Source organism: Hippoglossus hippoglossus, chromosome 21 (assembly GCF_009819705.1).
Source record: "Hippoglossus hippoglossus isolate fHipHip1 chromosome 21, fHipHip1.pri, whole genome shotgun sequence".
Classification (NCBI taxonomy): domain Eukaryota; kingdom Metazoa; phylum Chordata; class Actinopteri; order Pleuronectiformes; family Pleuronectidae; genus Hippoglossus; species Hippoglossus hippoglossus.
Window position 1 is genome coordinate 1,177,765 of NC_047171.1, and position 23,161 is coordinate 1,200,925.

Consider the following 23,161-nt stretch of genomic DNA (forward strand, 5'->3'; position numbering starts at 1 on the left):
CTCACGGGGGCTCGGTGCATGAGGCGGTTTGGGGTTTTAAAAACATTGAGGCTTCGAGTGAAAGAAGAAGATGAAGAAGAAAGAGAAATGAGTCAGGAAGAGAGAAGCAGGGACACGATGGACTTTTCCTTTCTAACATCATGAGGATTGAGCAGTGGACTCTCATGGGGGGTGGGATCCCGATGGGGGGGTTTGGTTGCCAGGCTGGGACGCTGGTTTCCAGGGAAGAGCTTCCTCCGGTGACATGAGCCCAGACGCTGCTGGTCGTTAATGAGCCTCTCACCACACCGGTAATTAACGGCACAGACATGGTGGACGTGGTTCAAAACAACACTCAGCTGTTTGTTGATCAGCTGCTCGACGAGTTTCAGACTAAACTGTAGAGGTTTGAGGGGGTGTGGGGAGTGGGGGGGTGGGGGGAGTGGGCTCTTACCTTCACAGACATTTTGTCCTTGATTGGAGGTCTGGACACAATCTAGGACGTAAAAGCATCACACACGTCATGCAGTAAAAGGGATGTTCAACAGCAGAGGGGAGGGGGGGGAGGGGGAGGGAGGGGGGGTCCAGTTAAACTTCTTACTCTTATTTTTTGAATTTTACTTCCTTCCCAACATAAAGAGACAATTTAAAGGTAAAACTGTGGTACTGCTGCCTCCTGCTGGTGGAACCTATAATTACACCGTTCCTCTGCCTCCTGGTATCAAACATCCTGAACGTGTCAGATTGTTGAGTTTAAGTTTCTCAGAAGTTTCACTACATGTTTGCTCCTCAGGTTTAAATCACTGGAGTTCAGTATTTTCTTGTGTATCACTGATAATTTGACTATTTGCAGAGTTTAACTTTTGTTTTACATAAAGAGAAAAATATGTTTTTACCCAGTGAGAGTTTAACAATGACTCATGAATAAATACACAGTTATGAAGACAGTTTTTACCAAGTGAAGATCGTATCATCACAATATGTTTGAACTGGAGCAGGTCAGAGACGTCAGCTCTTCAAATGGGCTCCAGGACAAACTGGCTTCACACAGTGAAACTAAAGGAGCTCCACTCAGACGTCCTCTGACCAGCTGGGATCTGACCCCTCAGGACGGATGTTGATACCAGGTCTGATCGCGGTGAACTTGTGTTGTTCTCGTAACATTGGGTTACATCAGGGGAAATGGATGATTTGAGTCAGGAAGGTGAACATGATGAGATGAGGGGTACAGAAGAGTTGAGTCGAGGGAGACGTCACCATCACTTAGTGGGGATGAGGGGATGTTTGACTGGGATCAGTGGTCAGGATCTCTAGACTCTGCAGGGTCGACAATGCCTGTGCCATTATTACCACACACAGTTTAAAGAAAGGTGGTGGAGCTCTACTCTGTCAGATCGGACACATCTCACACTGATTCAGTCTGTAGAGACAGTCTCCACCTTAAACCAGAGACATTCAGAGAAATACTGATAACATATAAATAGTTCAATCATTAAAAACTGTTCCCTGGTGAACAGTGATCGTAGGTTTGTACCTTTACAGCTAAATGTGCAAAACTGACAGGAAATGTACTGAGAAACACCAGAGACTCTTTCAGGGAAACGGTTTTGGCTGAAAGACGTTGCTGGATTTGTTGTAAGTTGACATGACTCCACTGAGGGGGTCTCACAGGGGGTTTCCTCTGGGTCAGGTCACATTCTTTTATTTGAAAATGACTTTCCTGATATGTAACTGAGCTCTGGAAGATATTGTGACGTGTGAAGACGTGTGAAGAGAACAGGTGAGAAGAGAAGGATCAGTGAGACGTGTGAGTCTGGATCTATGGTTTCTTTCACCACTTGAAGGGAAACATTAAGTTCTTCAAATCAGTAAAAACACAGCTGCAGATGAAAGATCACAGCTGCAGCGTGTTGCTGTGCAAGTTAATGTAAATTATCCTGAGAAGTTCAGCGAAGCAGAAAGAGGTTTGTGAAGTCAGAGACACACTTGTGTGTAAAGGGAAGCGTTGAGCAGTAGAGGGAGCTGGTGAGTGAGGGAGGTATTCACCTGTCGACCTTTGGGCTGGATGGTGGACGGCAGGTCCTGAGGACAAAACCATTGATGACAGAGAGAAAAGGTTAAACACAAAAACACTTTAACGTCAAACAAAAGCGTCGTTCAGACGTAAACAAGCATCTCCATCTAACTACTCCTCTTCAAAAAGACAGAGAGAAGAAGGAGAGGAGTGAGAGTCTGTGAAAGCAGATCCAGCTGTGGAGCAGATCCAGCTGTGGAGCAACCAAGCGAGCGCAGAGCAAGCGAAGCAGCTGCAGCGTCAGGACGACCCCAGCGTCCGTCCATCTGTCCGGGGCTCAGACACAGAGCGACTCCAGGAAGTCAACAGGGTGAGTGGGAAGCAGAGAGCGTGTTTCACCTGCAGCACCACGAGCAGCACAAAGCAGCCGTGACCAGGCACACCAATTTAAACTGAGATATCGGACACGGGGCTTTGGGCTCAAACAGGTGAACGGGGAGAAAGACGTGGGATCAACTCAGGGATCTGCAGCACGGCACCACTCTACTGGTTCGTCTACTGGTTTGAAAACTCACTGGACGTCGGAACAGAAACAAACTCAACCCGTGATCAACAGACCAACTGACGGGAAGACACGGACATGTAGAAGAACAACGACGTCACACACGAGACGCACCAGAGGGGACAGAGAGAGATGTTGTGTGTCTGTCTGTGTTCTGGGGACGGGGTCCTTACCAAGATAGAACTGTTAACGCTGGAGTGGCCATTGGCAGGGGACTGCCTGGAGGTGGTGGGGGACTCTTTCTGAAATAAGACACACAGGTCAGCAACACACACACACACACACACACACACACACACACACACACACACACACACACACACACACACACACACACACACACACACACACACACACACACACACACACACACACACACACACACACACACACGGGGGAGATCTGAACACAGACATCATCACCAGGAGCCGCCTGCACTTCCTCACATCACCACAGGGGGACGCTGCACTTACACAAGCTGCTGAGACCATGACGTCATTGCTAACAGACATGACAGTCACATGACTCTGAGTCAGTCACGTGACCAAAAGATTTAAATCTGATTTCTAAAGAGTCGCTGATGAGAAAACTAGTTAAATATTAAGTTCTATAAACAAACCCTGAGATTATTATAAGGTTATTTCCACGATGATTATTTATAGTCTTGTGTCTTGTGTCTTGTGTGTGTGTGTGTGTGTGTGTGTGTGTGTGTGTGTGTGTGTGTGTGTGTGTGTGTGTGTGTGGAAGGAGAAGGACGGGATCACACAAAGAGGTGTGGCTTGTCCCGGACCGGGAGGGGGGTGTGGTCGGGGGTTCCGGTATCTTGGTTGTGAAATTGGTGTGCTGATTATTTGACCCAGCAAAACACAGCGAGATTCTCACACACACACACACACGCGCTCAGTAACCAGGCAAGCAGTTAGTAACCAGGTCAGGAGTCACAGTGAAGAGGAGGAGGAGGAGGAGGAGGAGGAGGAGGAGGAGGAGGAGGAGTTACCTCACAGGAGGATCCCAGCGTCCGGTAACTTGGCACAATTTTAAAGGTGATGCTGCCTCGCATCTCCCTCTGTGAACACAAACACACACACACACACACACAAACAAACACAAACAAACAAACAAAAACACACGTTTAGTTGACAGAAACACAGAATCTTGTAAAAACCTGTGACATGTTAATATCTGATCTGAAACCTGAGGACCTCCAGGGATCCCCACTCACCAGCATCCTCTGCAGCTGCTCCACCGTCTGATTGGCCACACTGATGCTGTTGATCTCCCTGATCTCGTCTCCTATGTGCAGCGTTCCTGAAAAGAAACCAGAGAAGAGCTTTTTAATCTCATCAATTTTCACCTTCAACCACGAGAGCAGAAACCAACCAGCTGCTAAACCTCTTTCTACTCGGTTGGTTCCTCGTTACGTTGAGATGAAGGAAAGGTTTTTAAGATCTGACGGCTCATTTTCAAGATTTACAAATCTGAAGATCTGAAACATTCCTGCTTCCTGTTCATCTAGTAAAATAATGACATCAGCAGTAGTAGTAGTAGGAGTTTAGATCCCAGGTGGTGAACTGTGAACCTGTACCTTGTCTGTGGATCATCCCCCCGTGCATGATCCTGGCGACGATGCAGTGGTTCGAGTCGTTCATCTTCAGCGTGATTCCCTGCAACACACACACACCAAACATCTGGAATCAGTGGCTGAGACAGAACGTCCCCACACAGCTCCAGTGTGGCCTCAGTCTCAATGTGTGAAAACATGTGAAGCTCAACCATTGGCTCGTCCGTGTTCTTCTGGAACTGCACCAGACGGACTCTGGTGACGTTCTCCAGGTCCATGTCTCCGTTGGTGCTCTCTGGCGATTCTCCGTTCAGGTAGGGCGAGGTGGGCGGCGGGGTCACCCTCAGAGCCTCGTCACTGTAGACCTCGTGGGCCACCACGTCGTGGGCCTGCAGCAGCGCCTGAGGTCACACACACACAGACACACACACACAGTCATGGCAGAGGGAAGAGGAAGACGTCTTTCTACAGCAGGAGACATTTAACGGTTTGACTCTGTTGTAGTTTCCCTCTTTTCCCTCAGGTGTCTTTGGTCTGAGGTTCCTCTGTCACTTTGAGTTAAAGACGCGAGTCTCGTGTCGCCGCCGCCTCACAGCGCTCGACTCCATTTCTGAAGCCGGTGAGTGGCACTTTAACAAACCGCTCTGAACTTCAGAAGACGGAAATCAAACTTCAACAAAGGAGAGACTTCCCTCAGTAACACACACTCACACACACAGACACACACACACACACACGCAACCTTAACTTTCTCTGTGGAATTTCTCCTGGAAACTTGTCTTCGTGTGTGATGTTGTTTGACGTGAGACTTTGAGAAGCTGCCATCCCCTTCATGTCTCTGCCGCTGTGGTGTGTGTCTGTGTGTGTCTGTCTGTGTGAGTGTGTGAGACTCCTAATGAGGACAAGGTGAAGGGGTTAACTAATCCTCCCGTGCTGTGAGAGAGTGAGTGTGAGAACGACTTCCTCCAACACGGGGGGGGGGGGGGGGGGGTCATGTGTTCACCCATATTTGTTTGTTTGTCACGTTGTGATGAGATGGAACTTGAGTCAAGAAAGAACTCATGATATTGTTTTGTGCAGATTCTGGCAAAGACATGAAAGATAAGAGAGAAAGAAATAATGCATTGTTTCTGTTTGGTTTTTAATAATATCTCGATGGAGGGCGGCTGCGGCTCAGGAGGTAGAGTGGGTCGTTCTCTAACCAGAAGGTCACAGGTTCAATCCCCTGCTCCTTCAGTCTGCATGCTGAAGTGATTTGATGGAAGAAGAACCTCACAAATGTATGAATGTGTGTGAAAGACTAAACAAAAGTGCGACATCGATACGTTCCTGCTGACAAACACACACACGTAGTTTCTTCTGTAAAACTATTTAAACCCACTGAAACTGTGTCTTAGTGGAAGTTGCAGGAATTTGGAACAAGCCTCTTTCCCTCCCTCGCTCCGTCAGGGCTCTGACCCGACACAGCACGTCGCATCACACGCCTTACTGACCTCCATCGCCGCCTCCCCCTCCCTCCCTCCCGCCCTCCCTCCTCGCCTCAGAGCCTGCTCCTCTGGCATCCATCTTGACTGCTGATGTTTTCTAATTCTTCCTGGCCCCGCCCCCTCCCTGTCACTCTGTCCATCTGATACCGAGCCGACCATTGATCAGAGCCGGGCCTCGGATGCATTAATGTGATGGGATTAGCAGGGAGGCCGCTGACAACAGCAGAAAACCTTCCTCTTGACTGGATTAACCCATGAGTGCTCAGAGCCCCAGATCATACAATCATGCTAACGGGTGTTTTAACGTGTTCAGAGCTTTTGAAACTCATGATGTCAAACCAACACACGGTAAAACTCCCTGTGACCTCGTTAATCTGGAATACTTCTGTGAAAAAAGATGGAAACTTTTGCAGTAAATGCCACCGTGATGAAGGAAATAAAGCCGACAACCTCATCTCTCTCTCGCTTGAGATCTTTCTGACGTCACAGCAGGAAGAAGGATGAAGTTCAAAAAGCTGCTGAGCAACTGGAAAGAAAACGCTTGTGATTAAAGCATCTGATGAGGCCTGAGGCGTCTGTTGAACACAGATACAGGATTCTCTTCTCACTTCGATGTGAGAGGTCAAGAGGTGTGTGTGTGTGTGTGTGTGTGTGTGTGTGTGTGTTTCTGGACTCACCATGAAGTGCGGCTGCGTCAGTATCCGTCTGAGTTCTTTAGCTTCGTGGTTCTCTGAGTAGCAGGAGATTTCTTCCAGGACCTGAAGACGTGGGAAGAGAACAAAGCGTCGGCAGAGTTCACGTTAAAGATCACGTGTGAAAACAAGAGTCACAGCCTCAGCATCAAACTCTACCTGCTGCACCTCGGGCAGAGCAACGAGAGTGACCCGACCACCTCACAGGCCCCCCCGCCTCCCCCCCCGCCCCTTCAAACCCTCCCTGACACCGCCTCCTGCAACTTCACAGCCAATGTGACACCATCTCTGGAGGCCAAGGAATCCGGTCAGGACTTGGTGCCTCCTCCTCCTCCTCCTCCTCCTCCTCCTCTTGCCCTTTGGACGTGACGTGGTTTGATGTCAGCTCCAGTTATGTTGCGCCTGACTGGTGAATGTGGCATCGTGGGGGGGGGGGGGGGGGGGGGTACTGAAACCAGCACTGTGGAGTTATGATGGAGTCAATCAGTGGCTTGTGGGTGAACGTCTGTGTGTTGGTTTGGCTCAGAGTTTGTTAAAGGAAACATAATCTGCTCTCATCTTCAGGTCGATCATTTAAATCAGTGTTTTAATGTGTTCAGACATTAAAACCTTTTCATGCTCTGATGTTCAGAATCACTTTCCTCAGACTGTCCATCGCTGCTGCTCCTCTCTTCAGCCTCTGTCTCAAACACTTGCTTTTAGCTCCTGTCTCTTTAAAACCCCCCCCTCCTGATAAAACCAAGTCTGCTCTGATTGGTCAGCTGCTCCACTCTGTTGTGATTGGACAACAGCTTCCAGGAAGTGTCAGCCATCCGCTTTGTTAGGGGGCGTGTCACTAGGCGGGCGTAATGCAAATGTCACATGACATCATGAAGGTGAAGAAGAAACTCCCCTCGTCTCAGACTTGGTAACTTTACATTTAACACTGATTGTTATTGTGTGAGCTGGTGTCGGGTGTTGTGTTGTGAACACGTTCAACAGGATGTTTCCTCTGAACCTCCTCTGATGCCTCCTGAGTGAACGTGTGATGAGCTCTTACATATTCCAGATGTTTCAAAGCGCCACTTGCTTCGTCTTGGGATGAACTCTTTAGTGGAGGAAGACACAGGCAGAAGGTTACAGGCTGTTCAGATGAAAGTTCAAAGGTCAGCGATGACTCCGCCCCCAGTCTTTAATCAACGCCAGAGGATTTGATCAGGTTGTGCATTAGGAGGAAGAGGCGGGAGATTAGTATCTACAGCCGAAGCAGAGAAGTCACTCCAAGAAAGATTAGTTCCAACAAAGCTGAGCTGAAGTTTGTGTTAGTGACGTCAGACGTGAGACCCACAAGAGAGGTTAGTGTCATGCTTTTCACTTTCAGAAGGAATCAGCGGAGACGGAGGAGGACGTCTCTGAAGGAGCCGCCGAGACAGGAAGTTCATCTGAGGTCAAACTGAACTGAAGCCGTCCTGAGAGGTTGTTCAGGTGAGAGGTGGAGCAGCCGGAGACAGGAAGTGACGTGTTACCTCTGCTGCAGAGGTCATGTGATCATGTTCACACAGACTGAAGACGTGAGGCTCCTGATGAACCAGGTGAGCTGCCGCCCCACAGCTACTGGATCTAAATCGGTTTGGTTCTGAGGCGCAAGTTTCCTGCAGCAACCGCAGGTTCAGGTCCAAGCCTCCACATCTCAGGATGAGATTCTATCCTGTCAATAAAAGCCTCTGTGCACTAAAATATATTTAAAGAATATCCAGTACGTTCAGATTTATATCTGGATCTGCACCTAAATGCAACAAATCATAGATAATAGTCCAATAAACATATAAATATGTTTCCATGAACTATTCTCTGGGAAAACAGTGACAGAAAAAAATCTAAAAATACCCCTTCGTCCAGTTCGACACCAAAATTCCACAAAGTTTCATAGAAATATGTTTAGTAGTTTTTACTCGTTCGTGTTCACAAACAAACGAAGAGAAAAGCTCTGTGACAGGTTGATGAGGATATTAATCCTGTTCTATTCGGCTCGGCTGTGGTCAGACGCACAGTTTCGTGTCTGTGAAGCTTAAAAAACCAAATAAAAGACAGAAGATTTAAACAATATCTGGAGTCTTGAGACTAAAGTGCTGTTCTCTTCACATCTGCATCTGTTGTGGCTCCGCCCACACGTCTGGATCCGTGGAGACTGATTTAAGTAGGAAAGTGAGGCGGCTGTGGGCGGCTGACTCTCAGGCTCAGTGGCAGAGCTGTGTTAATTAGCCAGGTCTCTCTGACACCAGCCACAGCCACATTAAAACAGAGCTCAGCTAAACGGCTCCGTCTGTGTCACAGCCCTGGGATTCAAGACGCCGCCGCCGCCGCCGCCGCCACCGCCGCCGCCGCTCACCCACTCGCTCACTGCTCAGACCTTTTAATTGTTCCCTCAGCAAAAGCACCAAACGTGAACATGTGAGCCGCTGATCCACGTTTCCCCTCGTACACGCTTCTTCTTCACGTCAATCACTCTGTGATATCCCCCCCCCCAACACATCTGGTGCTTTATGGTCTGTTTGACTCTCAATGATCATAATTCACTAAATGAACATCAGCTGTTTGAAGAAGACTTGAAACTAGAGACTGAGACAGAAACTCCTGAATGTTTACTGACGTTATAAAGTGAGAAGAAGAGTCACTTTCTATAGAAACTACCAGAGGAGTCGCCCCCTGCTGGTCAGAGAGAGAACTTGGTCATCGTTTCCAAACATCTCTTCTTCTACTGGTCCAGACTACAATGCTCCCCCAGAGGCTTCAAACTAAAGCCACAGCTTAAGGTGCTCGGACACTCCAGAGTAGTATGGATGCCAAGCGTAACCATAGCAACAATGATGTGCTTCAAACCTTGACTGTAGAAGACTGGATGGAGCCTGAGTTAATCAAACTCAGCTTTTCTTTTGATGGCTGACGACGTTGAGAGCGAGAACAAATCTTCACGACCGTTTCATCCTCACGATAAACGAGCGATGTGAAATAAGAACAGATCTCAGGCCACAGATGATGACGAGCATCTTAACGCACAGTGAGAAAAGCTTCTTAGAAAGAACAGGTGAGCAGAGATGAGTTAGAGCTTCAGTGATCCAGAGGATTGAAGCAGCCACAAACAGAAGGAGACCTATTATACTCATTTCCACATCTGGCCTCTGACTCCACTGCAGCAGGTTCATCTTCATTTATCTAAAACTGTCGGATATCAGCCGCTGAAACAGGAAACTCAGGCCTCATTAAAGCTTCTGATTGGCCGAGGAGCAGCCTTGTACTAAAGCTAAGTAACTAGTAACTAATGTATTCAGAGTTTGATGGGTCTCTGTTTGGTACATTTAACATCCATCACCTGCTAATTGTGTCACATATCTGTGAATTTAGTCTTTAAATCAGAATCTGTTTGTAAATATTTTTACTTTATTTCCTTCTGTCAACAGTAAGAAATTAGATAAATGTCGACTTAAGAGGAAAACGTCTCAGGAAAAGTTAACGTGACGGGTAAAATTAATTTCTACCGTAATAAACTACTGTTTATTTGTCTGCTGGAGCAAATACAATGTTTACAACATGACTGAAATCGACTGTTTGGAGAGAACAAGCTGTGATTCAGTCTGATTTGTAGTTTTACATACATTCACCTTATTATTTGAAACTTTGACTGCGTTTTATACGAAATTCTGACAATAACTTTGCATAGAAATAAGGAAAATACAGAAAAATATAGGATAAAAGTAAAATAGGTCTCCTTCAAAGATTTGAGAGAAAAGCCAGAAACGAGTGAATCTGTCGTCTGCACAATAAATTCATCAGTAAATACAAACAGGACACATGAAGCGGCCACGCGACACAGATGTGTGTTATCAGTGTGTTCACCTCTTTGGCTCTCTGCACACCGTCACTCGCAGGGTTCCTGATCTGCGGAGACGACCTGGTGTTGATTTTATCGTAGAGCTGAAAGAAAAGACGGTCGGAGATTAAAACAACCAAACGAGCTCCGACACAAGTAAACGATAGAAAACGGTCCTCGGCTGCTTTGAGACACCAACACATTATTCTCTTCTAACTTTGTTTCCATGAGTTAAGACTCATTTAAGTTTGTGCAACATTAATGTTTTTTCTACAAACATGAATCATTCATTAATATGAAAACACTTACTAACAGATGTTTGTAACATCAGGTCACGAGAGGAGGAAACGATGAACCAGAGGAAAGAAGATGCAAATCTGATCTGAACAGAATCGCAGTTTTTCAAAAGGACCTTGTTTCCTGATAACTCTATTAACCATAATCCTCTCTCATCTGATTGAGATATTTATTACTTAAAAAAGTGTGAATTGGTTAAAACTAAGGATTCTGAAGTCTTCTGTACTCTGCACTCGTCCTCACACTCTGATTTATTCCTCTTTTTTCCTGTTTCATTCTTTTTTCTCCGTCATTGAGCTGTGAACAAAAAGGAGCTGTCGACAGACACAAGAGCAGCGTTTGTAAAAGTCCCCGCTGACTAATAAACTGCAGCGACTTGTACGAGCGCAGCCACAGACAGATGTGGGTGTTTTTAACAAACAGTCTGAACGACGCACGAATCAGAGCAGAGACTGTTCGTCTGAATCCACGAAAACAAACGTTCACATTCACGGCGACAGCGAGAAAGAGACGTTTGATCCGAGCGAACGTCAGGTTGAACCTGCTGCACTGAGGATTTGACTCTGTCACACGCCTGCTCACAGGACATTGATATTGATCTGAGGGAGTTTATCACCAACTAGCTCGCTGCTTCCTGGAATCTGATCATTGGTCTTTAGACTTTTGAACTTCTGTCAGAACAAATCTGTCTGTTTCATTATCAGAGGCAACATTAAGTATTACCTTTGTGATGTGGACGTCGTGGGAACGATGTCGGCTGTTTGTGACATACAAACTTATTTCAGATAAAATCTAAATACAAACGATTAATGTGGTTTGTTAATGTTGTTTTTAAAAAAGTTCTAAAGGAACAAAACGTGTGGTTTAAAGAAAGTAATTTAACGAACCAGCTGCAAAACTCATCTAGAGAATTTCTGTGTAATTATCTAAAAACAGCTCATCACGTGTCCGACCTGCAAACTAGACAAACAACAATTAAAAGAGAGTTATGTGTGTGTGTGTGTGTGTGTGTGTGTGTGTGGACGATGGTCGCGTGCAGAGGAGGAGCAGGATGTTGTGGTTTGGTGGTCGGTGCATCTCTTCTTTCGTTGAATATCTGACTCCACAAGATGACGACACAAACGAAACAGGTCTCAATTGTGCATCGGCACACACACTTATACACAAACACAAACACACACACACACACACACACACACACACCCCCAACAACACAATACGCTCTGGATGTCCTCTTAACACCACTGAAACTAATTTGAGAGCCTGAGGACTGAATCGTTCCCAGTGTGTCGTCCACCAAACACAAACACAAACACACACAAACACACACACACACGTCCTTGTTCTTTCAAGGGGAGAGTTGTCAACATCTTTCTGCGTTCGTTCAAATTAAAACAAACTGTTTTGACCTCTAAAGGTTTTCAACAGAAACTAAAACACACAATGATTCTGCAGAAAACAAACAATTTAACACATGAATATTTATATTTTTGTGGGAGATGTGCTGAGCAACAGATGCAGAAATGCAGCGAGTCGAGTGCAGATGAGCCTTCAAGCATGATTTCATAGCGTCTGTGTGTTCAAACAGCACAGACACGACTACTCTCATTCTGAGATGAGAAACAGAACAATATGCTAATTATGAGTGATGAGTAAATTCAGACATCTCATTACACTGCCTGCATCATCCAGGAAAAAGCCGGAGGAGCTTTGAAAACCACAATATGAGGATAAAAACACAAACACACTTGACTAAAGTGCCTCATTATATGTGTCAAACGGCAGAAACACACACAGGGGGAAGCTGTGCTGACTTCAAATGAGCTCCAGGCGTCTCTCGACAAAAAGCTCTTCTCTGCAAACACACGAGACAGAAAAGAACACACACTCACCCGGGAGACGGTAAGTGGTTTGTCAGGGAAAAAGCATCCGGAGTACAAACGAGACACGACTTATCAAAGGCAGCGGCTCGTCTGCTCAGCGTCGACAGGATTTCTGTGTGTCAGCGGCGTGGAGGCTCACACAGACACACACAGACACACACTCATACAGGGGATGGAGGCTTGTTGTGAGAGGCACCGAGGCCCCGACAATAGAAGCCATTGTTCCTTCGCTGATGATTTCTGACCGACCCCCCCCCCCCCCCCCCTCGCAGAGCAAGGGTGTGAGGACACACACACACACACACTCTCCTGCAGCCCATTTTAACCTCCTCTCAACGAGACACAATATAATATCACACAAAGCTATTTATCTATTTTCATTCCTGACAAGTTCCTGACATGTTCCTCACATGTTCCTCACACGTTCCTCACATGTTCTGCAGGTTCTCTATGTGAGAACAAATGTCTGAGTCAGTGTCTCTGGACATGTTCTGGATCTTCTGATTCTTCATTTCATCTCCATGAAAACCTCCAAACTGCTTGAGCTCAGCACCGAACAGAACCATCACTCTGCTCAGGAGAAGAGTGGAATTCAGCCTCTAAAATTTTACTTTGAAACTCACGTTGTCCAACAGCATCTTGTTTCCAGTGAGACAAGCTCACGTGTGAGATCGTGTGTTTGAAGTGTGAAGACGAAGGTGAGGATCATTTTGAACAATGACACAACTGAGACTCTTAGATCTCCATGCTCTTGTGTTCCTGATAACGTGTTATCTCATATTTGTCTCTGCTGCTTCTAAAGGACATTTTTCACTGAGTTGTGAGCTGGTCAGACTCTCAGAGGACGAGAGGACGGACAGGGAGGGGACGAAACGCTCGGCAGGGGACGACCACTTCAACACAACTTTGACTGTTGACAAACAAGCTGCAGATCTGTTAGAAACTGAGAAACTGTGCAATGCTAAAAATAAATGTATTGGTGTGATTTAGTAAGAAGACTCCACTTCCTCAAACAGTATGAGTGACAATTTCCTATTTACATGAGCAACATGTTACCAGAATGTCACAAAGAAACCATGACGTGTCAACGTCTCTGATCAGACTCACTGGTTCTGATTTCAGTTTGAATTTCATATCTGTGTGGAAATAAAGGACCAGATCTGATTTGACGCTGCCTCTGGTTACACTGTGGACATGTATGAAGCATTGTGTGTGTGAGGATTGTGTGTGTGAGGATTGTGGTGATGTGTGCGTCACTTATGTGTTTTCACTGTTTGTGCTGATGCAACAACCCATTTCTTCCTTTTTTCTAAGAGTTTCCTGTTTCCAGAGGTGAAGACGTTTGCTGAATCAGACGACTCTGTGTCCAGCTGCATCAGGTGGTGACGGACACGCGAGATGAAGGTGTGTGTGTGTGTGTTTGTGTGTTTGTGTCACTCACATCGAGCAGAGTGTGGAGATGCTGGTCCTGAAAAACACTGTGGAGGAAATCCAGATCCTTTTCACTGCAGTCGGTCAGACCGTGGATCTCCTCTAAACTGTCCAGCACCTGAGACACAGCCCCTGTAACACACACACACACACACACACACACACACACACACACAGACAGACACACAGACACACACAACATGTTTGAATAAAAAAACATGTTAATTATCTTATTTCTTGTTCTATATATTTGGTTGTATTTGTGTTTTGTTTATATTCATAGTTATTTATAATAAAGTTTATAGTAAAACAGTACAAATATCAAACCTCAATTTTTTCTCATAAGAGTTTGATAATGCAATCTTAGGAATTATTAATATTTTGAATATATTATGTTGGTATCAGAAATGCTTTAGTCCCTGAAAAGCTCGTTCTCTTTTTTCTGCACTTCCTCTGATTGAAAATACATCAAGACCACAGATATTAAAATGTAATAATGAATAGATAATGAATTAAATAACACACATTCCAACACACACATCCCCAACAGATACCTACTTTCTGCTGCTAGCAGTCCTAACAGGTGAGAAGCATTAACAGAAACAGACACACAAATCAACACTCAACAGATGAATGAATATCAAAACTGGTGGAGGCAACAAGTCCGTTGAATCATTAAAAGTAGAAACATTGTTGAATAATGTAAGGAGGTGTGTGTGTGTGTGTGTGAGAGAGTGAGTGTGTGTGTGTGTGTGTGTGTGTGTGAGAGAGTGTGTGAGAGTGAGTGTGTGTGAACCTGAGGAGGTGGGGTCACTGGTGAAATCATGGAGCTCCTCTGGAGGGTCCCCATAGAAGGAGTTAAACTTGTGGCTGGACACTGCAGCGAGCACCGCCCCCTGAAACACAACATCATCTGCGTTTATCTCATCAACGTCATGGGAACGAGCCTGGGATGTAATGACATCAGCAGTGTGTGTGTGTGTGTGTGTGTGTGTGTGTGTGTGTGTGTGTGTGTGTGTGTATAAACCTTTAGCTTCCTGCGGGCATTGAACTTTCTCAGCTGCTCCACGGTTTCTGGCATGTGGATTTTGTAGGCGTACCGGTCCCTCTCCTTAGAAACACAACACGAAACAAACCGCTCAGACAAGCAAGAGCTTAAAGGTGATTCCACCCATTTCACACATGAAGCTGAAGCTGACGAGTCGTGTTGAGTTCAAGTCCTGTTACTGTCTGTTTCAGTTACTGTTCAAACAGCTCCACGGTGCATTCAGGTGCGTGCGGTAGGAACAGCCTCTGCAGTACCTTGAGCCAGGGGTGGTTCAGAGCCTCGTACACGGTGATCCTCTCGGCCGGGTCCAGCATCAGCATGCGTCTCACCAGATCCTTGGCGCTCTCTGAGATTTGCATCCACTGACGAGGATTCATCTAAACACAGGAAACACAGAGAGTTGACAGGAAGGCACCTGAACGTTTCTATTTCCCAACGACACACTGACAACCTTCCACGTAGGCAGGAAGTCAACAACGTGGATTCCAATCAGGGTGTCAACGGGGAATACAAACAATATGGAGATGGTCCACTGATGGTGAATTAGTCACTGACTCTGTAGACGTAAGGACCAAATGAGTGTAACAGCTGAGTCAGAACATCTACCACGACTGAGACGGACAACAACACGTCTGTTCTTCACATTAATGGAAATCTGATTAAATTCAAACTGAGCGTGTGTGTGTTGTTTTCTGAAGTGGAGACGTTTGTCTGTAAAGGAAACACATTCTGCTCATACTCAGGTTGATAATGTTGATGAGTTATAACAGTAACATGTTTCTCTAATGTTGAGTTTCCAGGTTGAACGACGTGTTGTTCTTCTGAACGTGTCAACGAGCTGCGAGCTTCGTTTCCTCTGGTTTGGTGGGTTTGTCCAATCAGCAGTGTGACACGTATATACACTACCCTTCAAAAGTTTGGGGTCACCCAGACAATTTCGTGTTTTCCATGAAAACTCACACTTTTATTTATCAAATGAGTTGCAAAATGAATAGAAAATATAGTCAAGACATTGACAAGGTTAGAAATAATGATTTTTATTTGAAATATTAATTTTGTTCTTCAAACTTTGCTTTCGTCAAAGAATGCTCCATTTGCAGCAGTTACAGCATTGCAGACCTTTGGCATTCTAGCTGTTAATTCGTTGAGGTAATCTGTAGAAATGTCCCCCCCCCCCCACTTCCTGAAGCCCCTCCCACAAGTTGGATTGGCTTGATGGGCACTTCCTGGTACCATACGGTCAAGCTGCTCCCACAGCAGCTCAATGGGGTTGAGATCTGGTGACTGCGCTGGCCACTCCATTACAGACAGCAGACCAGCTGCCTGCTTCTTCCCTAAAGAGTTCTTGCATAATTTGGAGGTGTGCTTTGGGTCATTGTCCTGTTGTAGGAGGGAACTGGCTCCAATCAAGCGCTGTCCACAGGGGATGGCATGGTGTTGCAAAATGGAGTGATAGCCTTCCTTATTTAAAATCCCTTTTACCTTGTACAAATCTCCCACTTTACCAGCACCACAGCAGCCCCAGACCATCACAGTACCTCCACCATGCTTGACAGATGGCGTCAGGCACTCTTCCAGCATCTTCTCACCTGTTCTGCGTCTCACTAATGTTCTTCTGTGTGATCCAAACACCTCAAACTTTGATTCGTCTGTCCATAACACTTTTTTCCAATCTTCCTCTGTCCAATGTCTGTGTTCTTTTGCCCATATCAATCTTTTCTTTTTATTGGCCAGTCTCAGATATGGCTTTTTCTTCGCCACTCTGCCTAGAAGGCCAGCATCCCGGAGTCGCCTCTTCACTGTAGACGTTGACACTGGCGTTTTGCGGGTACCGTTTAAAGAAGCTGCCAGTTGAGGACCTGTGAGGCGTCTATTTCTCAAACTAGAGACTCTAATATACTTGTCTTCTTGCTGAGTTGTGCACCGGGGCCTCCCACTTCTCTTTCTACTCTGGTTAGAGCCCGTTTGTGCTGTTCTCTGAAGGGAGTAGTACACACCGTTGTAGGAAATTTTCAGTTTCTTCGCAATTTCTCGCATGGAATAGCCTTCATTTCTAAGAACAAGTATAGACTGGTGAGTTTCACATGAAAGTTCTCTTCTTCTGGCCATTTTGAGAGTATAATCGAACCCACACATGTGATGCTCCAGATACTCAACTAGCTCAAAGGAAGGCCAGTTCTATAGCTTCTCTCACCAGCAAAACAGTTTTCAGCTGTGCTAACATCATTGCACAAGGGTTTTCAAGGGTTTTCTAATCATCCATTAGTCTTCTAAGGCGATTAGCAAACTCAATGTACCATTAGAACACTGGAGTGATAGTTGCTGGAAATGGGCCTCGATACACCTATGGAGATATTTCATTAAAAACCAGATGTTTCCACCTAGAATAGTCATTTACCACATTAACAATGTATAGAGTGTATTTCTGATTAATTTAATGTTATCTTCATTGAAAAAAACAGTGCTTTTCTTTGAAAAATAAAGAAATTTCTAAGTGACCCCAAACTTTTGAACGGTAGTGTACATTAAAGAGACAGTGACACAGTGGATTGTCACGTTCTCTACAGATGCAGCAAGTGAAGATGTCAGAAGCTACAAAGACTCATTGTGACATCACATGACCTCATGATGCTGTGGACGTGTGACCAGGTCTGTGGGGAAGGAAGCTCTTTGACATTCACAGTACAAACCTTATAATCACAAACTAAAGGAAAGAAACGGTGATAGAAACCTCAGTCGTCTCCTTCACTGGACGTATGAATGTGTTTGATGTTCCGTGCACGACCTCCTCACCTTGTGTTTGCCTCGACAAATAGCTTCGAACAGCCGCTCCTTGGTGCCGTAGAATGGCAGGCACCCTGACAGGAGGATGAAGAGGATGACTCCGCAGCCCCACACGTCCACAGGTTTCCCGTACGGCTCCCTCTTCACCACCTCGGGGGCCATGAAGTGAGGAGTGCCGACCCGACCTGACGGTACAAACACACACGCGTGGAACCACACAACTCATTTACCATCAAGACACTGGTTCCTTACTAGAAAAGGAAGTGTGGTCAGGTTTCACTTCTGCCACTGAAACCTTTAACAACACTCTTATCTCTATTCTTAATAAATGCACATGCGCTAGTGGTCCCCTGCAAATTAAGTGCAAAATGATTTGTTTCCTTTGTTTCTTCTTCTTTCATTTCTGGTTAAAAAGAGGAAATAAAATACATTGTTTGTTTGTTTCAAACTTTTAGATAAAAGATGAGGAACTTGGACACTTTTCATATCCAGGTACAAAACAAGAAGTTGAATTTCCTCTAATTAGAGTGAAGTGCTCTTCTGACTCACTGTGGATGTAAAGTCTATGACCTGAAGATGCTGAGATGAACTTAACATTTGACTTAGAGATTGACTGTGTATATTTACGTAGGAGCAGCCAACGCGTCTCCAGAGGAATTGAGTATTAATGTTGTGGCTGTTAAACCATCATGAGGTCACCCGTTGGTTTGTGAGCTGCTGCTTGAAGCCGCAGTTTGACATGTTGTCAGTTGGAGTTTGGAAAGTGATGCTAATATAAACGTGTAACTGTTCCTGTTGTACAAACAACTATCACATGATTTCTTTGATACTGAATAAAACTTCATTAGAGTATTTTAAGCAGATTAATGGAGGTTTCTTGTGGAGACAGAGATAATAAAGTGTTCAGATTCTAACTGAAGTTATTCCCCTGAGTCTGTATCTGTGCTTCCACATCAACTGTCTTCTGTGTCTGTGCTGACTAACGTTCACGTCTGTTACAGTTTCTGGATCCTGTCATTGTCCTCATGGTCAAAATGACAACAACTATCTCCGTCTGAAATGTTTGTCCTGATCAAAAACGTCCACAAACCTTCTTATGTTGGAGAGCAACAGCAGCAAAGTCACTTATATGTCATTGGCTGATTAGTGAGGAGAATTTGAATGTCCGTGTGGCTCTAACGTTGTGATGCTGGTGTTCACTGTACCTCCGGCCACCAGCCCCGACTCTCCCAGCTGGATGGCGACTCCGAACCCACCGAGCTTCACAGGAGCCGAGTTCTCTTTGGACGCCAGCAGCACACAGTGAGGCTGGGAACAACAGAGGAGACGGGAGAACCATGATTTCATGCTTTTCTTTCTGCTAATTGAAGAGCGACACCCTCTTATAAATAACAAAAATCACATGTGTGAGACACACCCCAACCCCCCAACCCCCAAACCCAGCACCCGCCACCACCACACACAATTCACTGATGGTGTGGGAGGATCATAGAAGAAGAGCAACACATTTAAATACCAAACTTATCGTGTTTGACAGAAACTTTAGCTCCGTGGAATAATGTTTGTTGTAGATTATTAGATCCAATGTCTTATGTTTGGTTTCTAACTGAGTCGTCTCTCTTTTATAAAAACAGCAAATGCGTGAGGAGAAAACGACGAGAATGTGAACATCTGTAGTAAATGTGTCCTCAGCGACTGTTACTGAAGCTTCTGCCTGATGATTCACAACAAAGAGAAGGTGAATCACTCCTTTGACTGGATGGTATTTGAGTTTGACTCCGACCTTACTTGACTCCATCTTTAAATATTGTGAAAGCAAACTGTGGTATTTTTGGAGCCGTTTTCTTCCACAGTCGACTGAACTGGGGAGATACCTCCACATTATAACCAGAGCCCAAAGTGGAAAGCACATTGTGTAAGTGGAGCACGCTGTGAGATCCCACTGCTCGCCCTCGGGTGTAATCAGAAGGTCTGAGCCCTGCCCAGGCTCTCTCTCCGCCTCAGCCGGAGTTCTGCGTCGTGCTTGAGAGGAAGGAGCGGGCTGACCACAGCTTCAACTTCTCTCTGTACAACATCACCACATTCTGCACTCAAGCATTTCTCTGCCGTGTCTCAACAGCACAGATCTGAGAGCGTCTCACAACTGCAGAGATCATGGACAGAGAAAGACGCTGACTCTTGGCACTGCTGTTTTCAAGATGAACGATCGATAACAAAAGGAAAGGATCTTTTTTTGAGGAGTCGTTCATACAGATTAGACTCCAGAGGAATTTACCCGAGTGAAGGATTGTGCAGCTCAAAGTGTGCATGAGTGTGTGCGGTGGGATTTTTTATCCTTTTGTTCCACATGTGCACAAAGAAACCAGGGAAAGTTTTTATGGACTTCAATGACGAGGTGAGTTCTTTGATAAGTTCCTCTTTGAAATCTCCTCCCTTTGTTTGTCGGACTGGGAACAGGATGAGGGTTTCATGCTGGGAGCAAAGCAAGCGCTTCTCCTATCATTACTATTTCAGTTTCTAATCTTTTCATATGAACTTCAGATGGTTTGTTCAACTGGTTTCATGCTTTACAAGACAAAAAATACTGGGAAACAAGTATTGTAACAAGTACTGTGTTTCTGCAGACTCATCTCTTTTACACATACATGATATCATGGGAAGTTACGATACGTTCATCTACAAGCTTCTAACTTCCTGTTGGCACGATGGAGAAACAGTGTTAAATGTGATGAGGGAGGGGTTAACGCTTATTCGTGGCTGATCCATACGGTTGGAGCTCGGCTGTTACACAAACCTGCCTTGAACCCCAAACTTTCCCATGTGAAGCGAAAGCTCCCAACATGCAGCACTGAGCTACTCTGATGATTCAGCTGTTCTTTCTCCTCCCGTCCGCAGGGCTGAGCATCACAACAACCACTGCGACTGAAACCTTCTCCACCACAAACACCTCTCTCTCCTCCAAACACTTCCGCTCTCTGCTTCACCACAAAGATCAGCGAGATGAACGAGACCGCGAGCACTGAGCCGCCGTGCGTGGATTATGAGGCTCTGCAGATCCCGTTGGCGGTGCTCTACTCTATAATCTTCATCCTGGGTCTAGTGGGGAACTTGGTGGCTCTGTGGGTTTTCTTCTGTGTCCAGTCCACTAAGAAGAACTCTGTGAGGGTGTTTCTAATAAATGCAGCGTTTGCAGACTTGCTGCTGGTGGCGTGTTTACCATTCAGGATTCTTTATCACAGCCAGGGCAACGTCTGGAAGCTGGATGCCACCTTGTGTAAAGTTGTGGGCAACCTCTTCTACATGAACATGTATATCAGTATCACGCTGCTGGGGCTGATCAGCGTGGACCGCTACCTGAAGATCCACCGCGGCACTGCGACGCCGTGCAGACTGCTGTCTGCAAAGTGGAGCAGCGTCCTCTGTGCAGTCATCTGGATCATGTCCTTCGCTCTGACTTCGGTGTTTCTGATGTCAAAGACTGACCCACAGTCAGTCTTGGACAACAGGTAGGTGACACCTACAATCAAACCTTCTTCTCCATTTAGTTGACTCTTTATATTTGTGAGTACGTGTGTGATCTGAGCAGCTTGAATGTTTGGTGTTTCCAGATGTTTCCACTACAGGCAGCTCCTGAATGCAAAGTGGAAAGCCTACATCAACATCTGTCTCCTGGTGGGCTTCTGGCTCGTTTTCATCTCTTTGGTCGTGTCTTACGGAAAGATCGCCCTCACACTTCTCAGGACGTCACATGAGAAACCAGACCTGCCCAACGCCGCACGCTACACCAGAACTGCCAGAAAGTCCTTCTTCATCCTCTTCCTCTTCACGGTCTGTTTTGTCCCGTATCACATGGTCCGGGTGTTCTATATAAGAACTCAGATCACAGACACGCCCTGTTATTGGAGGGGTGTGGCCGACCAAGCCAATGAGGTGGCTTTGCTATTCTCTGCCCTCAACAGCTGCCTGGATCCCGTCATGTACTTCCTGTTGTCGTCTTCAGTGAGGAAGCAGGTGCTGCGCTTGCTGGGCAACGTGTTGTGTGTGCGAGACGTTGTTGGAGTCAGTGGAACCAGCTCCACCGTGGAGTTCGATGGGAGAAGTGGGAGAACGGACAGAGGGCAGGAAAGCCTGGGACTGACCAGTAGTTAGGGAGAAGGGAGGAGCTGAATCCAACCTGGCTGAGATGTGAAGCTGCTCTGACACAGTGAGACTCCGTCGCCTTCATCGTTAACAGGACTGCAACCAGTGCTGCTGACTCAGGAGATGGCAGCAGCACTGTTTCTCAAATTATTCAATACCGTCGCCCGAGTTGATGATGACATTCTCCTCTTGTCCACAGAGGCACAAACGATTCAGGAGCTAATTTCATCAGAGCTTCGTCAGAAGTGAACAAATGTACCAGGTTAAAAACAAAATGGTCTTTAAGCAACGTCAGCCTCAAGCTTGTGATATTTAACAGCAACACTTGTACAGTAAACGTGTCAATAATAATAATAATGAACTTTCTACATTAATTGTTTCAAGTTACAAGTTGAATTTATTCTATTTGTTTACCTGCTGGATCCGAGCCTGCAGTGTACAGGTGCTTATTACAGATCAGCTGATACAGGGCTTAAGAGGCTCATATGAATACATATATATTGTAATAATATATTTGGGTAAAAGATCTGTCTCATTTATTCTTTACACAATTCAAAACATAAATCATGTATTTAAATAAGGTTCCTTTGAATTTTTAACAGATCATTTCGAAGATGTAAAATTGATTCAAAACATTTTTTTCAATGTCTGTCAACTCTGAATGATACAATATAGTGATTATATGAATGAAACACATGTATGCTTTGTGAATAATTTGAAATTGAAATTTGGCGAGTTTATGATTTCTACAGTAACATAGAGAAACAAATAAAAACAGTTAGTTGTTATTTATCTTTAGATAAATCACGAATCGTTTCCAGTCAAACAGCTGGTTTCCAGAATAATGTTTTCTGTCTAACTTCAACACTCAACCCAAAGCCCGCAGCTGAGGCTGATGGGAACGTGATTATTATTATTATTATTATTATGTATTGCAGGTCTTTGGTCATAAAACAAGGGATTGGACCTGATGATGGCGCTAGAGGACAAAACAAAGATCATCATTAGGACGCATTGTTCCATTCTTGAGATATTTCACTTATGCAGGAGTTAACCAAGGTCATTAGGGTTCATCTTCTGGGGACCACGAACGTCTAATCCTAATTTCACAGTGATCTGTACAACAGGACGGTGTTTCCATCCAGACCACAAAACTGTGCTTTCAATTTCCTACATCTTCAAACAGCCTGTTATTATATTATATCGTATTATATGAAGTCATCGGAGAAAAGGAGAAACAGTCATTAGAGACGCTTATTGTTAAATGACTCAACATTGTTTTAATCTATTGTCATAATTAATAATTAAATTAACATAAAATCTGTGGTGAAGTACAAATAAAACCCCATCGGAGCTCAGTATGAATCCTCAGACAGTGAGTGACCCACAAAACTGAATTGAAAGACCAACAGCGCCCCCCCAAGGCAGGATGAATA

General features: G+C 45.3%; 2 protein-coding genes and 1 long non-coding RNA gene across 19 annotated transcripts in view; 2 read left to right on the forward strand and 1 right to left on the reverse strand.

Annotated features, from left to right (window-relative positions):
• Positions 1 to 10,763, forward strand: part of LOC117754468 — an 18,116-nt gene extending 7,353 nt beyond the window's left edge. The window contains exons 2-3 of the long non-coding RNA XR_004612431.1: positions 10,656 to 10,661; positions 10,754 to 10,763. This is a non-coding gene — a long non-coding RNA (uncharacterized LOC117754468). The remainder of the gene's footprint in view (positions 1 to 10,655; positions 10,662 to 10,753) is intronic.
• Positions 1 to 23,161, reverse strand: part of caska (calcium/calmodulin-dependent serine protein kinase a) — a 44,026-nt gene that overhangs the window by 6,475 nt on the left and 14,390 nt on the right. For 5 of the 17 annotated variants that reach the window (XM_034573251.1, XM_034573245.1, XM_034573250.1 and 2 more), the window contains exons 5-21: positions 18,791 to 18,893; positions 17,595 to 17,770; positions 15,056 to 15,178; positions 14,781 to 14,864; positions 14,550 to 14,649; positions 14,312 to 14,329; positions 13,764 to 13,885; positions 10,169 to 10,246; positions 7,335 to 7,382; positions 6,281 to 6,361; positions 4,329 to 4,517; positions 4,141 to 4,219; positions 3,778 to 3,863; positions 3,553 to 3,621; positions 2,729 to 2,797; positions 2,026 to 2,061; positions 434 to 475 (exon numbers count right to left, since the gene is read on the reverse strand). In XM_034573251.1, coding sequence (XP_034429142.1) covers positions 434 to 475; positions 2,026 to 2,061; positions 2,729 to 2,797; positions 3,553 to 3,621; positions 3,778 to 3,863; positions 4,141 to 4,219; positions 4,329 to 4,517; positions 6,281 to 6,361; positions 7,335 to 7,382; positions 10,169 to 10,246; positions 13,764 to 13,885; positions 14,312 to 14,329; positions 14,550 to 14,649; positions 14,781 to 14,864; positions 15,056 to 15,178; positions 17,595 to 17,770; positions 18,791 to 18,893 — 1,503 coding nt within the window. The remainder of the gene's footprint in view (positions 1 to 433; positions 476 to 2,025; positions 2,062 to 2,728; positions 2,798 to 3,552; positions 3,622 to 3,777; positions 3,864 to 4,140; positions 4,220 to 4,328; positions 4,518 to 6,280; positions 6,362 to 7,334; positions 7,383 to 10,168; positions 10,247 to 13,763; positions 13,886 to 14,311; positions 14,330 to 14,549; positions 14,650 to 14,780; positions 14,865 to 15,055; positions 15,179 to 17,594; positions 17,771 to 18,790; positions 18,894 to 23,161) is intronic. The other 12 variants (XM_034573255.1, XM_034573248.1, XM_034573256.1 and 9 more) reach the window with 10 other exon arrangements.
• Positions 19,613 to 22,426, forward strand: LOC117754451 (probable G-protein coupled receptor 34). Its single transcript, XM_034573313.1, has 4 exons — positions 19,613 to 19,980; positions 20,577 to 21,091; positions 21,194 to 21,747; positions 21,795 to 22,426. Exons 1-3 carry the CDS (start codon positions 19,933 to 19,935, stop codon positions 21,732 to 21,734), a joined length of 1,104 nt encoding a protein of 367 aa, XP_034429204.1. The 5' UTR covers positions 19,613 to 19,932; the 3' UTR covers positions 21,735 to 21,747; positions 21,795 to 22,426.